Source organism: Boleophthalmus pectinirostris, unplaced genomic scaffold (genome assembly GCF_026225935.1).
Source record: "Boleophthalmus pectinirostris isolate CB_2022bp ecotype Guang Dong unplaced genomic scaffold, ASM2622593v1 HiC_scaffold_2, whole genome shotgun sequence".
Taxonomy (NCBI): Eukaryota; Metazoa; Chordata; class Actinopteri; order Gobiiformes; family Gobiidae; genus Boleophthalmus; species Boleophthalmus pectinirostris.
The window spans coordinates 23,314,322-23,329,793 of NW_026571152.1; the positions used below are offsets into that span (position 1 = coordinate 23,314,322).

Sequence of the window (15,472 nt, forward strand, 5' to 3'; positions counted from 1 at the left end):
TGGGATGGAACATTTTTACTAATATAGTCATATTTTATCTATTGTACCCCATGTCTACTGCTGTCACTGATTACATCAAATTAAATAAGGAGCATTGCAAAAACAACACAAATGTCACATTAATGTTTCTTTAATAATATTTACAACAACAAGGCTAAATCAACACGTGGGATTTTTTGTTTTTGTTCTAGAAATAAATAGCAAAATAAAACAATAAAATAACATGAAAAGATAAGGCAATATTGAGATCTTGGCAGTTGTGCAAAATGGGACTGTTGTTTGTTTTTAAGGATGGACTGTCCTGTCAGAGACATCAAGACACCTGTGATTTTTCTAGTGGTCCTAAAATATACTTTAATGCAAAATTCAAGTTAATGTTCACATTCTAATCACTAAATAGTGTGTAGTATTGTATTGTGTGAGGACACAGCTAAGCTAAGCATGTGTCTACTAATATGGAAGTTATGTTGCTCTTATGAACCCGGTAAGAGTCAAGAAGTCAAAGCATCATGAAACAGAGCATGTGAAAACTGTCCCGTTACATAACCATGTAAGTAAGAAAGTGCCGTGTATTTGGAAGAGTTACTTTTCAAATCCACTTAAATGATGAAAAGGAAGTGACTGGCACTAGAGCCATAGTGGTTACTCATAATGGGCAAAAAGACCATTACTTTTGGTTTCATAATTATGACTGACCATGTTAAAGCTGCAACAAGGAAACAAGTTGTAAACAAATAAATAATAGTTATGTCTTGAATAAATCCTTCAAAAATACACAAACTGGCCAAAGGAATGACAGTGGAGGAGGTATCTGTGTGCTTTGATTATGGCCATGAGCTGATGGAGGCAGGTAGAACACAAATGTGTGAAAGAGCCTTATTTAGAAGATAATTGCCTCCACCACCAAGACTCCACCATACTGTATATTATAAAATACAGTATGATATAGCTATGTTTGCTTAGGCTCAACACTGTAACTAGAATAATGATAAAATAGCACCTGAAAGCGTTGTTTCACAGATATGAGGTTGGTGACGCTTGTGCATTATGGTGCATTATGGTTACAGGCTATGGCTTTACCCACAGATTAGTATAATATGTAACACAAGGTCTAATATCTCACTTAGAGTGAAGAGTAATATTTTCAAGAATGAATGATGGATACTAATTTAAGGGTATACTATGTAATGCATTCTTATAGTCAGCGGGGCCATCTTTCCACAGATCTGTCCTGTAACTTGGCCTGGTGTTGTCACGTGCCTATGCAGACAGATAAGTTAAATGCTATTCTGCTGAACATTCTAGGGAAAATAATAACATCTTCACAGAGACGTGCGTATAGTGGATCCGCTACCAGAGTTACACAGTGCACCATTAAACTGTCTGAAAATGCTTCTATTTTAAAATGAATATTACACTTTTCAAATTTAGCAAATGATACAAATATTTTCCTCTGTACAAATTGTTTTTATAAAGATAAACGAGAAGTCTGACTGAGAGAGCACCAACAAAAAATTATTAAATACCATATAAGAACTACCTACTTCAAAAATAAACTCATAACTGTACAAAGATACAAACATGATCAATAAAGTCATAATATTAACTCTTATACACAAATGTACAATTGTGTACTTCTGATACAAGTGGATGACAGCAATAACATCAAAACATTTACTTCAATAAACACATGAAATAAATATTTCCAAAGTTTGCCTCATGAGATATGTCACAGTGGTGGACATTAATGTCCAAAATGTAGAGCCTGATGATTAATACAGGCTGCAGCCCAAATGAGAAATGTGTTTGTAATCACCCTACATATCTGTGAAGCAGCATTATGATTTTAGTTTTTTTTAGATTAGCACCTTTCTTGGGAGTCTACATGACCAAAGCCTGCTAGTGGTGTTTTACAGTAAACCCAGTGTTCAGCTCATTTAGCTACACTTTTTGGGCAGTATTAACACTAGCAGACAAGAGGTCTGAGCTCATTTAGACCCTGTGCCAACAATTGCATCTCACAAAGTAACAGTATAAAAGTAAGGTAGTACTATCGTACCGGCTTCCATGGTCTGCGGTGCCAAGAGGCAGAGCCTGGACAGGGCTGCAGGTTGCATTGCTCCATGTCTGGGGGCTTGTCCAGGACATCACAGTTGTATTCATTCAGCCTTTGACCATTGGGCCTTTGGCACACCACCAGACGTGTTTTTCTCCCTCCTCCACAGGTTTGAGTGCACTGATGGTTGAAAATCAATGACATGTTACTCAGTGTTATTATGCTAAGGGGTATTTCTTTAGCCAAAGTCAGTCTTACCTCTCCCCAGCTTCCATAGTTCCAGAGTGGGCAGGGTCCAGAGTCACAGCTTTTGGACTCTGCAGGTTTAACCCTTTCATCACAGTAGCTGTTGCTTCGCCCATCTGCATCCTGACACACGACCACTCGCCTCTGAAAGCCTCCTTCACATGTACTTGAGCACTGGAGACACAAAGAAAAACATATTGGCATTATAAACGCTATTTTTGTTTTTAATAACAATGAGACCTTTTTGCCTAACTGAAGTAAAATGTCTTGTAGTACATACAAACACATTTGCCTCACCTCCAAACCAAAACAGTAAAATCACCTAACAGAATTGTAGCTCTGTAAATTATAGTTTTATGCCTCATACCAAGGCACAGTTTGGTTGTGCTGCTAAACATTATCTTGGTGAAATGGAAAACATCAGGCGTGAAGGACAGTCTCAGACTGAGCAGAACAGCCTTGAACAGAGCAGTAGGTACGCTCTGCATCCAATTAACATGACACATCTCCAGTGTCAGCAGGGGTGAGCACACTCAGTGCCCCGGTGTGAGGGAGGCAGACTGAGCTTTAACAGCACCGCCTTTGGTCAGCTTCATTACATGAGATTTACCAGCGCCTCTGCTGCACGGATCACATCAGAACAATGGACCTCTTATGAACTTCAGAGGAAGACTCCTAAGGCCTATCCGGTAGACATATCAGTGACTCTAAAGGAAAGACCTGCTACTATCCTTCACTGACTTAACACATAAAGCATACATACAATATTACTTAATCCGTTGGTCTACAATAGAATTGCGCAAGTATGTGCTAGCTAACACAAACAGCTAATATATTGTATACATTCTTCAGTCTTTGTACACAGTGGAGTCTTTCCCTTGGCGCTGTTCCTAAAATCCATTACCATGTATGGCCCCATAACATATGCAAAGTGCAAATGTTCACAAGCACATGTTAACACAGAGAGATAATGAAGGCCATCATAAAAACACAGTGTCCTACATATGAAAAGGAACAAAACTACATTCATTACAACACACTACAGACATTGGCAATGACTTACTGCTCCCCACGGCCCTGTCCTCCATTGGTTGTCTGCTGAGGGCACGTTCCAGCTGTTGTGACCAGGATGGCGTCCCGGGTCGTGGGGGTATCCATAAGGCTGGTCAATGCGTTGGCGCTGGTACACAGAGGGGCAAGGAGCAGCAGTGCAGTCTTGTTCTGAGGGGGGCTTCTCATCTGGGTCACAGAAAGACTGATCCACTTGACGATGGTAGTTTGAGCACACCACCTGCCTGTTACTTCGACCACCTCCACAGGTCACTGAACACTACAAAGATAAGACAAGGTTGAGTTTTAGGTCAGGAGAAATCAGAGCAAATCATAGTGAATATGGCGGAGCTTCTCAGTATTCAGCGTTTACCAAACAAAAACCTCCGGGCTTGGAGCCGATGCATTCCTCCCTGAGCGATGAGCCCTTATGTCCTCAGAGACATTCCACATTTTTAACTATAATTAAAATAATTTTATATGTACATCCATATCAATTATTTGGGGGTCCTTAGACAACCTCACTTCCCACAGACTGCAGGCTAATCAGTGCAAGTCCAGTTTTAACTGTCCGACATCCCAGCTGTGCCAAATAGCCATTAAGTTCCAGGAAAAGTGCTCTCCTTGCATAAAAAGATAAAAAACATCTGTACTGATTGGACACAGTGTTGTGGTTGTTACTCACAGTGGACCACTCCCCAGCGCGCCACTGGCCACAGGGGCTGAAGCACGAGGAGCTCTCTGGGGGGCGGGGCAGATGAGCACAGTGCGATTCGTCGGCCACACCTCCCTGGGCATCCCGGCAACTGACGTAACGGGCACGCTTCCCTTTGCCACAGGACACCGAGCACTGCAGACAGTAAAGGCACATCGAAGATTAGCTTCTTGACAATGTGTTAAAGATTTTGCAATAATGCTGCAACCGCTTTAATTTAAGTGGAACTAAATATTAAATACATTTTTCACACTATTAAGCTGTGTATATATTTATTAGTCGCAGTATCTGTTGTTCCTAGTCATTTTTTGGCTATTTTAGTTCAAACTAGTTAAATTTTCAGCTTTCTGGCCAAAAACTGAGTGAGCCAAAGTTATAGTGCTGACTCCAGTTGCCACTACTGCAGTGGTGACGTCACGGGCCTGTGCCCTGATCACAGCCAAGTACTTCTGAATACAAACCCCTGTTAGACCAACCCCAGTGTTCTTCTGTGGTTTATGCCTAAAGACTTAAATGACGCTTAATCACCATTTTATTTTTTATGACATTTTACACATTTCTCCCAGTGATTTTTCTGGTCAGTTTTAGCATTTCAACTGATCTACGCTATTTTGTTGTGTCAAATATAGCAGTTGACCACTTAAACTACCATAATCATTGCTTTTATTCCACAATGGTTTTGTAACAAAATGGAAAACAAACTATTATACCTGTACTAAAAGATCTTTGAGTCCTGGTATCCTTATCCTGGTCTCTTGCCAGAGGTCTAAGCATTCTGGAGAATTCTAGTTTTGATCTTTCATCTCCTGGTAAACATGTAAGCTTTTGTATAGACAATATAAGTACATAAAATTACAAAATTTAGCCTTCATGCATAACATTTTAAAATGTAGTCCCAGAACACTAGTTGTTTAACTGTTATAGTATTGAGTGATTGGATCTGGATGTAATTTCATCTAAGCATAGCTCATCATAGCTTAATGTTACCTTACCTGTTTATAACTTTAGCTTGTGTCTGTATTTGTTTTTACAATTGTTATTATCTTTTAAACACAAACTTGTTCACCCACAGTGATTGCTTTCTGTGTTTTGTCTTTCCCAGTGTTGTCCTCGTATGACTTCCTGATCAACTTTCACCTATAGGTGCACTTCCTTCATTTCAAAGAAGACATCAAACATTTGTAACTGGATGAATACCTAATGCAATCAAATGGCTCCAGACAAAATGGGAGTGCTAATATCCTGGTGGTATCAATTACAGTCTAAATACCCTGATTTCACACAAACTGGATGGCAGTAGTGTACATGTGTGTTTTTGGACCACACTGGCGCTGGCCTCTTTGACATGTGAGCTCACACTGACTTTTGGATTGACAGACAGGGATTCAATCTTAGAAACCGTAGACTTGTGTTTAGATGAAATCTGGTTTTCATTTGCAGCCAGTAACAATGCAAAAGTATCAAGGAGACAGAGGGGCCTCAGAGCAGAAGACAGCAGACTCAGTGTATGTGGGTATAACTGTTCTAATGCAGTAGGGGGTAGAAGAGACAATGCCAGCCAGGATCAAGGCTCAGTATAAAATGTCCTCTCAGGAAGGAATGCTAGGATATAAACAATATAAATGTTGTATGCTGGCTTATACTGGTGAACACAGGAAACAGTGATTGCTGGATCATAGTGATATATGAAATGCAGACATGAAGAAATACTTGTCATTTTAAGACAAAGGATTGCCTCGAAACCAAAATGCAATTATTCTCCAAAGCAACTCATGTCAATAAACAATAGTATGAATTGTCTAGTACACACTGTATGTATCTTAAACTAAACCTAAAGCCCCGGATTGGTGAATTCATAATTTATCTTACAGCAGTCCAAGAGCCGTATCTCCACTGGGTCAGGAGCTGGACTGAGTTCTCTGGACGTGGGGTGCTCTGAAGAGGGGAGGCCCATGGACATGCTGGCATCTCACAATCCTACGTACAGTGATAACGTCATTATCGTACATTTTGAGTTTTCCCATAACCTGAATGTGACATATAGATATGATAAATAATCACCTCTAAAATATATGTACACTACATTAAGGTAACCCTAATCCACACATCTGTGATAGATTCCATAAACCAGGTTCAGTAGTTCACAGGGGCTTTAGTACCCATGTCTATCATAGAACTCTTAAAAAGATACATCTAACAGTTGAATGTGAGCCTGTATTGTAAACGTATCTAAATTTACAGAACTATTGCCTAACAGGAAAAGAGGATATCATCTTGGGTCCAGTAGAAAATTTATGGATGTGATAAATGAATGCATTTTTAGGGTTTAAACATTTTGACCTCTTTCACTACTTCCTTAATCATTCAACATATAAACTTGAGATTGTTTTTGTACCTGACTGTCTCTGGGTCTGGATGCAGCATTGCACTCCCGGTCATCCACTGTGTCCCCATAGTTTCCTGAAACACACCGGACTGCTCTCATCTGGTAGCCATGGCCACAAGTCACTGCACACTGGAGAAAAGAAAAAAGAAAAAAATTATACTACATAATATACTATTATTTGAGAAAGAAATTGAAACTAGTCAAACAGAAACATTTTTACTTTGCCCACTGGGATTGGATTTGCAAAAAGCAGGATTCTGTTCACTGTGCACATTGTTAACAGTATTAGCAGGAGCATTAACATGAGAGAAGACTGAAACACAAACTGCTAAACTAATCAAAGCATCTCATGAATTTCAGAACATATTTGACAATTTTTCTATTAAAACCAAGATATTTTGTTTTTTGCAGAGGACATTCATCTTAATAACTGTAGCTTTTGCTATTTGATAACTGTGCAACAGAAACTGTGATTTAGATTTGATTGCGATATATTGTTCATCCATAATTCAAAGCGTCTGCAGGTTATAATTTCATGAGAGTTAACAGATTTGTCTTATTTGTCCAACCTGGTGGAAGCACAAGTTTACTAAAGTTAGACTTATGTTAGCTGAACTTGCACACACACAATCCAGCATTGCTAATTGCATGTCCTAAAACAGAACCCTTTGTCCAGTTTCTTTCTAATATTAAAATCAACTGCATTTGAGAGCAGAGGAAGTGTCACCAGAAACGTTTATTTGAGTTGCAGTTTATAATTACACAAGCATTAACAAGCTAATATCTGCACCAGCTTTGCAAATAAAACTGTGTCTCAATGCAAACAGACATGGGAGGCCATTAAGTCTGTAACTATAAACTATGAATGAAAGGACACCCATTCATATCTGTTTTAGTCATTGAGATGCAGCTAGGCTAACAGTGTCAAATCAGCACACTTGGAAACTATAGGAAGCTATGTGTTTGAGCTGTGGGGTCAAGTTTAGTCTGACAGGATATGAGGCTAAAGTGTAAGCACCGAGGAGGAAATCGCAGCTGTAGCTAGAGCACACTCCTGCCTTACGAGCTTCTATATTGAGTTACAAATACACAAAACCGTGAAATATACACTATCTCTCCCAACACACACACACATGCACACTCAGTAAGCTATACAGACATGAGCCACACGTGAAACTCATTTCCTCTGTCAAACTCTGCATCAAGTCGCCTTAACCCAAACCTTGGTGTGTCAGAGGAATAATATTGTAAGGTGTAATTTGTGGGACTCACCGCTCCCCAGACTCCGACCTGCCAAGATGCACAGTCCGGCAGCTCGCAGCTCCCCACAGATGGTGGTTTGCTGGACTGGTCACAGAGGTGCTCACTTAGCTTTTCTCCTCCACTTGACATCATGCAGGAGACTTGTCTGTGTCTCATCCCTTTGCCGCAAGTCACTAAACACTAAAACCAGAAATGGACATGAAGCTTTTTATAAGGAGCTAACAAGAATTAAATGAATCAAACTAACTCAATTGCAATTCAGAAGCCAGACTGCCTGTACTAATCTCAGTCAGCATGCAATATTAGTAAGAAAACACCTCAAAAATACAAGTATTTAAATGTACGCTGTGCAACTCTTCTGGTGGATGAGATGCTATTGCTTTTCCTTTAGTGTTCCACAGTATGGCATTAAACATCAATCTAGACTTTTTTTTACATAATGAGTGGTTTTATAGGCCAAAGATACCTTAAAAAGGTATCTGACCTGTGACTGTGACATATGACCACCTCGTTGTCTCCAAGGAGATAGATATGTTTAAAGCCATTCTGTGGAACATTCGAGACAAAGCAGCAACATTTCCAGAGAGATGGGTGGTGAGGTTTAGGTATATACTGTAACAATAACTATCTAATGACAACAGAGGGGCAGTAACAATTGAGAAACAAGGACAGAAAGAGAAGAGTTTACGTTGCCATATTCTCAAAATTTATTATTAACTGTTTCTTGACAGCTTAAAGGCCTTCATAGCTTTTTGCATGCCAAATCGTACAGACTTGTAGAAGATTGTGAAAATTGTTGTTGTGAAGTTATTTTTTACTAATGTGTTTCTTACCTCACTCCATTCGCTGACAGTCCATTTAGGGCAAGGCTGATCATTACAGATTTCAGTGACCACTCTTTGGTACTCACTGCAGTCTCTGTCCACAAGCCGGCGACCCAAGTTGTTCATACAATACGACTCTCTGCTCCTGGTACCACGTCCACATGTTTTTGAGCACTACATAAGAAATCAAATGTAAGGTCCAGAACAGATGTTATAAACTGAATTTCATTTAAAGGGCCCATATTACGCTATTTTCCATTATAATGTTGTTTCCTCATCACAAGCATACCTGGAGTTGTGTTTTCTTTCATTGACACGTTTAACATACAAACCCTGCATATGCTGATTTCTTCTCTCAGACAGAAAACACTCTGTTCCACCTTGTGATGTCATCTGATAATACAGGGTAATAACACAGTGCTCCACTATGTTTTAAAACTCCAGACACCCTCATTTCATTTCACACCTGATATTACCAATCTCTAGTGAACTAAAAGTAAAATGTAGCTGTTAACTTGGAAACTACCACTAAATAACATCACAAGGTGGAACAGACCATTTTGAGCTTTGGAGATGTAGACAGATTAATAAAAAAAAGGGTTACTCAAACATATGTGAATCAAACAAAACACAATTCTAGGTCTACTTTTGATGTAACCTTCTAAGATGGCTTAAAGCTCACAAAAGTCAGTTTTGTGTACTATGGGACCTTTAAGTAATGACCAAATGATAATACCTGTGACCATGCACTGTACTGCCAGCTCTTGAGCAGACAGTCCCCGTGGCAGGGCTCTCTGGTTTGAGGTTTGGACATTTCTGTGCAGGCACTGGCTTCTGCTCTTTGAGTCTGCCTCTTTGTCTGACTGTACTTCATACAATGGACATCCAGCGTGCGGTAGCCTGGGCCACATTTAGCTGAGCATTCACTTTTGCCAGCTACATGCCACCTGGGATAAAACAGTTAAAGTGTGTAGAATTATGCTTAGGCCAGGTTATGTCAGAATTTAAATCTGACCAGAGCATAGCTAAAATTTATCAAATATACTTGAACTAGAGTGTGACACATGTATCCTAAGACAAAATACACAAAAATTATATGAAAATAGGATGGCCAATATGATTACCAAAAATTAATTTTAAACAAAAATATCTTCCTCCAAAGTCTGAACTCTGCTACCACAAGCTTACTGACAGGGGATAGGCTGTAGACATTGCAATAAAAAGGCCTAATCATATCACTGACATGAAAATAATTGACATGATTTTTTGCATTGGATTAATGTTTGTGTGATTTAAATGAAACGTATTGACATGTTTTAAAGTAACTATCAGTGTTAAAGTATTGTCTGAAACAGTGGGCAGATAACACAAGATTATTCTTCTTTCAGCTCATTTTCATTAATTTATTTTATATGTTTAACTTTATAACACTGTTGATGTCTTTTTATATTTTATGAATGAATATAAATAAATAAATACAAGTAATAAATAGTAAGGGGAAAAAAAAGGGAAAGTAATAAAAGTTAATGTATTCATTCCCACCTGACTTCACAGTCAGTGTTGCAGGGCTCTGTAACAGCCAATGGTCGTGGTAAGTGCTCACATCGTTGGTCTGATACCTCGAGATGATCACTCTTGCGCACACATACGGCCTTTCGTCTCCTCTCACCTGTAGGAAAAAAAAAACACAAGGAAAAATGAGACCCAGTTTAAGCGGCATTACTCCAGCTAGTCTATCATCAGCCAGCATTTGGTGGTCTATTTACCGGCTCACACTCTGCACTCTGACCCCTGGGGCTTGACCAGCTGCTGAGTGGGTGACTGACTAAGTTCTAGTAAAGAAATCGGAGGGGCTTAACTGGGTTACAGGGCCAATGGGAAGGTGTTAGACGATGTGATGTAGGCAGGGTCATATCAGGGTCAGTGTGAGGGAGCAGGAGACATCGTAAGATAATGAATGAATGGATAAAAGTAATACATATAGTGTTCAGAATTTCAAACTACTCAATACCAAGTTTGATACCTAAATGATAATAAAAAATATATTTTCTGACAATAAGCTAATTTTAACATAATAGAATTTTATTTTTGTTATGTGGTCTTTTTCAAGTTCTCTTAAAGTTCAAAATCATTCTGAACAGTCAAATTTGGTCAGTTTATGTGATTTAAAAATATTAGTATCTATTATGATAATAGTTTTAGTATTGATTAGTATTTAATTTTCAATACTTTTGATAACTGCATATTTGTATTTTTTATATTCATCAGTAGTGTACCATTGGGATTACAAACCTCTTTTTAAAACAAATCTAGGTCACGGAAGAAGTACACAGCAACAACAAGCATCTCAACATTCAGATAATAAAGACCACATTCTTTAATTAATTTGCTATAGTAAAACTGAGCTCTTATCCATGAGAATTTATTGAAATACTAGACATTTTACATGTTTTATCTCACACATTAAATCCTTCACACTCAGTTACACCCGAATAGTTATTTTCATGAATCATTAAATTGTTTTTACTTGAATTCTTTGAAAATCATCCCACCTTTGCCTTGTTAATGTATATGTAGTCGCTTTTACACCCCATTGTGCAGCTTTACTACTTTCCTAACATCCATGAGACGCCGGTCCATACCTTGACAAATGCGGTTGCACTCGAGCCAAGAGCCTGAAGGATCCCACAGAAACTGTTCCCTGTGTTGCTCAATGGGAATATTGAAGGAGTAGCGCACATCTGGGTTGTAAAGGTTTCCCACACACAGAACCTAGGAAAGGGAAAGCAAGGTCAGATAAGTTAAAAGGACTTACCTATTTTGTCTGTGTGTACCTGTTTTGTCTGGGTTGTCAAATAAGGTAAAACATGGATTTGGGTGAATGGTCACTACCTGTAAGATGAGCTCCTCTTCTATTCGGTCTGTGCAGTTGATTCGTTCTACTTTGGTGTCTGATCCACTGTATTCAATAACTGTTCCCTTGAAGGTGATTTCCCTTTTGAACATGGCCACTACAAAGTTTCCATTCAGAAGAAAGTTGGACTTGCCATCAGATAAAGCTGCAACCACAAATACACAAACAACATGTCAACAGCAAACTTCTGCATACGTGAACACTGTTTAAGATGCTCCAGCACTATTATATAAACAAGGTGGAATACATCATTATTGCATAAACATGATCAGAGTTGCCAGTATTGTGGCTGTGCAATTGTTAGAGGGCATATGCTAAATTGGTGTAATTTGGGCTTAGCCTGTGTGACTGACATTGAACTGTAAGATATTCACTAGTGCAAAACAAACAAGTACATAAACATCCACACATGGTCCACTGCATGAAGGGAATAATGAGCACATTTTCAATGCCTCAAAACATATGCTTCTAAGAAAAATGCACTTAATTGTATTCTTTTGAGCATACCAAAACAATGTATGTGATTAGTTCTCTAGTCACAGTGCTGTTTACATTAAGGTCTGCTGCTATGCCTCTGCACTATCCTTTGGCCTACTGAGTGTCCCAGAAGATTCTTGACAGTAGACTGACAGTGTATTTCAATAGTAAAGGACCAAGTGTTTAGTAATTGTGATTTATATGAGTTATTAATGATGTTGAGGATGTCAGTAAAGCTTTATTTGTATGCTTGCCAATAAAAATGTTGGGAGTCCATGAATAAAACATGTGATGTAAAGGGGTTGAAATTTCACAGCTGGATTATCGTTTATGCCAATGCTGTCAGTTGCTTGACACAATGTTATACTTGAAATAAAAACAAAACTTTAGTCCATGCTTGTGACTAACATTACTCATGAACTTGACAGACAAGTAAAATAATATATTCAGCACATATTTCACAGAAGTGTATGTTTATAAAAGAAAGGCTAATTCTCAACATTTTGACACACAGACAGAGTGCACCTGCCACAACCCAATATATTTAACAAAGCATCCAAAATTCAAACCAGGCTTTTGACATAGTCACATTCAATCACATTATGGCCAGACTTTCTCAGAGCAGGGTGGGAACAAGACCACATGTGTTTTTTAGCTAAGAACACCTTGATAGCTAACACGAGCCAGTTTAAAGCCTGTGTAGACAGCTTCTCTCCTGTTCTAAGACACCCAACATCTTATATGTGGTACCCCTGTCTCACCCTGGACCCCTATATCCACTTTCATGCTGCCTGGGCTCCACATGGGTCTAATTAGCACCTATTGCTGCCTCATTTATCTTTCCTAGAAGTTGACACTCCATTTGCTTTCCCAACCAAACTTCTTTGCCATAACCATATGCACCAACGCCCCTCGTGGTTTCCTTCCACAAATTTCCTTTTCTTTATAAAAAATCAGCTCAATTCTTTTACCCTCCAAGTCTAGGTCACCAACCCTGGGTGGTTTAGAATCTTATGAGGGGATAATGGCATTGACCTGAAATGAGAAGTGAAGGCTAGTGATATATACTATGCCTTATGAGCCGTTTCTGCTTAAAGCTAAGGATGGCTTTGCTTGAACAAACATGTAATTTGATACTCGCTGCTTCAAACCACATCCTTGAAATGACAAAGTGAACTCACCGAGGTAGTTGTCATCTTCTGGTTTTCCGGAGTAGCTGACTTGTTTGATATCAATGTTGGTGGCACCGGCCGGGATCCGCACAACTGTGTTATAGCCTAAGAAAACAATTAAATATATGTTAAATAGTGTAAAAACTATGAATAATCTGAGTAAGTGTGCAGAAATATTTAATGGATTCTCTGGGAAAACATTGTCAAGAGAAATTCAGGAAAGTAAATTTTTTTTGAAATAACAACATTTAGGGCTAAGACCTGGAATCAAAGCTTAAATTTAGTAGCAACCAAACTCTCAGAATAGTAAAATAAGTTCTTAAGATGTAGTATCTTGGATCTAAATATTATAATTGCACATGAATCCTTATACCCTATATTATGATATACATTTCAACAGTTTCTTATTAAAAAGATAGAAATGAAAAAAATTTTTTCAAAATGGTGACTATAAGTAAAAACATTTTCATTTGATGAACCTAACAAAAAAAAGAAGAAAATCTGACACTAGGGATTCACAAACTACAAAAAGCTTCAGTGTTCTCAAATATTCCACTGAGAACCGTGTTTTAGGAGCGACCGTCAAATGATATGTAATTATTCCCTGGACTTACCTTTGGCCTGTAATTACTACACTGGCTCTGTTGTACCATGATAAACGAACACAAAGAAAACAAGTAAGCTTATAGATTAAGACTGACAGGGAGAGCAATGGTGAGTGGTAAAAGAACACAGCAAAGCCAAAAGGTGAGACCAAAATTATCTTGGGACTTGGGACACTATAATTATTTTGTGCTGAATTTAGCTTTTCACTGTGGACTAAGGGAAGGGCTGGCATGATAAGATTAGCAGCTCAGCACCTTGAGCCACTCGGGGGCAGCACTTGGTTTGCTACTGCATAGTTTGGTAATGTCAGTTATCAAATAATAAGCTGCATGTTATAACCCATGTATTTAATATAACACATGCACAATACATCTATTTGTAATATATGTCTTGTTCAACTATGGTTTGTAGTATTTCATTCTGTTGTATAGCTTCATTTTGTGGTCATTCAAAATTCATAGCGACCTTGTTTTTTTGCTAAGCCTACATAGGTATTTCAGTTGTATACTGTATACGGTAGCATTTTGCATTTTTTATTATACATATATATGTTTTAGCGTGAAATAAAACTGAAAAGCCACAATGAACCAAACATAATCCATCAAACACAAGACATTTGAAACTAAATCTCCGGTATCACTTTATAATAACTACACCTTAATTAGCCTTAATAAAGTATGAACAAAGACTTAATTCATACTGATCAAATAGTTTATCATTCCCGCTTAGTAACTACTTAAGGAGTCAGGAGTTGGGGTCATGGTATTTGTTAAGTAGTTACTAAGCCTAAATCATTATTAATAAACAGTTGTTTGTTATGAATTAAATCTTTGTTCTTGCTTTGCTAAGGCTAATTAAAGTTAAGTTATTATGAAGTGTTACCAAACCTCCATCTTTGAAGAAATATGCTGTCCACAAGCTGCCAGAGCTCTGTGAGATCCCTGCAGCTTAGCCCCTGACCACATCACAATCCTCCTCCACCACACAATGACCCGGGAATGAACAGTAAACACACCACTAAAGGGAAAACACAAGGCAAAAGCTGTGCTTGAGGAACGCCAGAGTTCACCTCAAACTGCTGTGGATGAGAGAGCAACCAATCCCTAAGCCCTGTGTGGTAGTGGCTGATTTATAGCCTAATTTAGTAAGTAGTTTTTTAGATCTATGCTGGAGAATTATGGTTCTCAATCCTTTCAAAACATTATCATCTAGACTAGCTAACATGATCTAATATGAATATGAAGTCTTAACTAACTCAACAAGAGCCGTACCACCTTGCTGGAGTGATTAGGATGGTTGGAGAGACACACAGCCTCACTTAAGTCAGTCTACCCCAGGGCAGTTGTGACTACACGAGCCATTCATTTGTACCACAATTTGAGAAACACTGAATTGTAACTTATTCTTCACAGGTTTAGAAATTGATTGCTTCTCCAGCAGCTATTAGTAAAGACTTGCAGGCAGTTGTGTAGGCTTGTTAAATGCATTATCTATAATGACGCCTCTCCCTTTGAACTTTTTTCATTGTATCTGGAAAAGCTAAAATGGGCAAATAGCTCGTGGGACAAATCACAGAAGCACAGGGACATCCTCCAAGTCATCTTTATTAGGATTACACCATTTCTATTCAAGATGTGGGTGCTTGCTTTAATAGAGTCTTGCAGTCCTTGCTGGTAAACACATGCGAAAGAAAACAGATGGATGGGGACGGTATGCTAAACCCAGTGCCAAAGCAGCAACCACACCCGGGGCTTTTATGCTAA

General features: G+C 38.5%; 1 protein-coding gene across 1 annotated transcript in view; it reads right to left on the reverse strand.

Moving 5' to 3' along the window:
- Window positions 1-15,472, reverse strand: part of LOC110169455 (A disintegrin and metalloproteinase with thrombospondin motifs 20) — a 77,887-nt gene that overhangs the window by 21,776 nt on the left and 40,639 nt on the right. The window contains exons 16-28 of the mRNA XM_020934995.2: window positions 13,113-13,208; window positions 11,433-11,599; window positions 11,183-11,312; window positions 10,083-10,209; window positions 9,277-9,487; window positions 8,550-8,714; window positions 7,726-7,896; window positions 6,463-6,582; window positions 5,937-6,044; window positions 4,038-4,202; window positions 3,366-3,632; window positions 2,315-2,476; window positions 2,060-2,236 (exon numbers count right to left, since the gene is read on the reverse strand). Of these exons, the coding sequence (XP_020790654.2) occupies window positions 2,060-2,236; window positions 2,315-2,476; window positions 3,366-3,632; window positions 4,038-4,202; window positions 5,937-6,044; window positions 6,463-6,582; window positions 7,726-7,896; window positions 8,550-8,714; window positions 9,277-9,487; window positions 10,083-10,209; window positions 11,183-11,312; window positions 11,433-11,599; window positions 13,113-13,208 (2,066 nt within the window). The remainder of the gene's footprint in view (window positions 1-2,059; window positions 2,237-2,314; window positions 2,477-3,365; window positions 3,633-4,037; window positions 4,203-5,936; window positions 6,045-6,462; window positions 6,583-7,725; window positions 7,897-8,549; window positions 8,715-9,276; window positions 9,488-10,082; window positions 10,210-11,182; window positions 11,313-11,432; window positions 11,600-13,112; window positions 13,209-15,472) is intronic.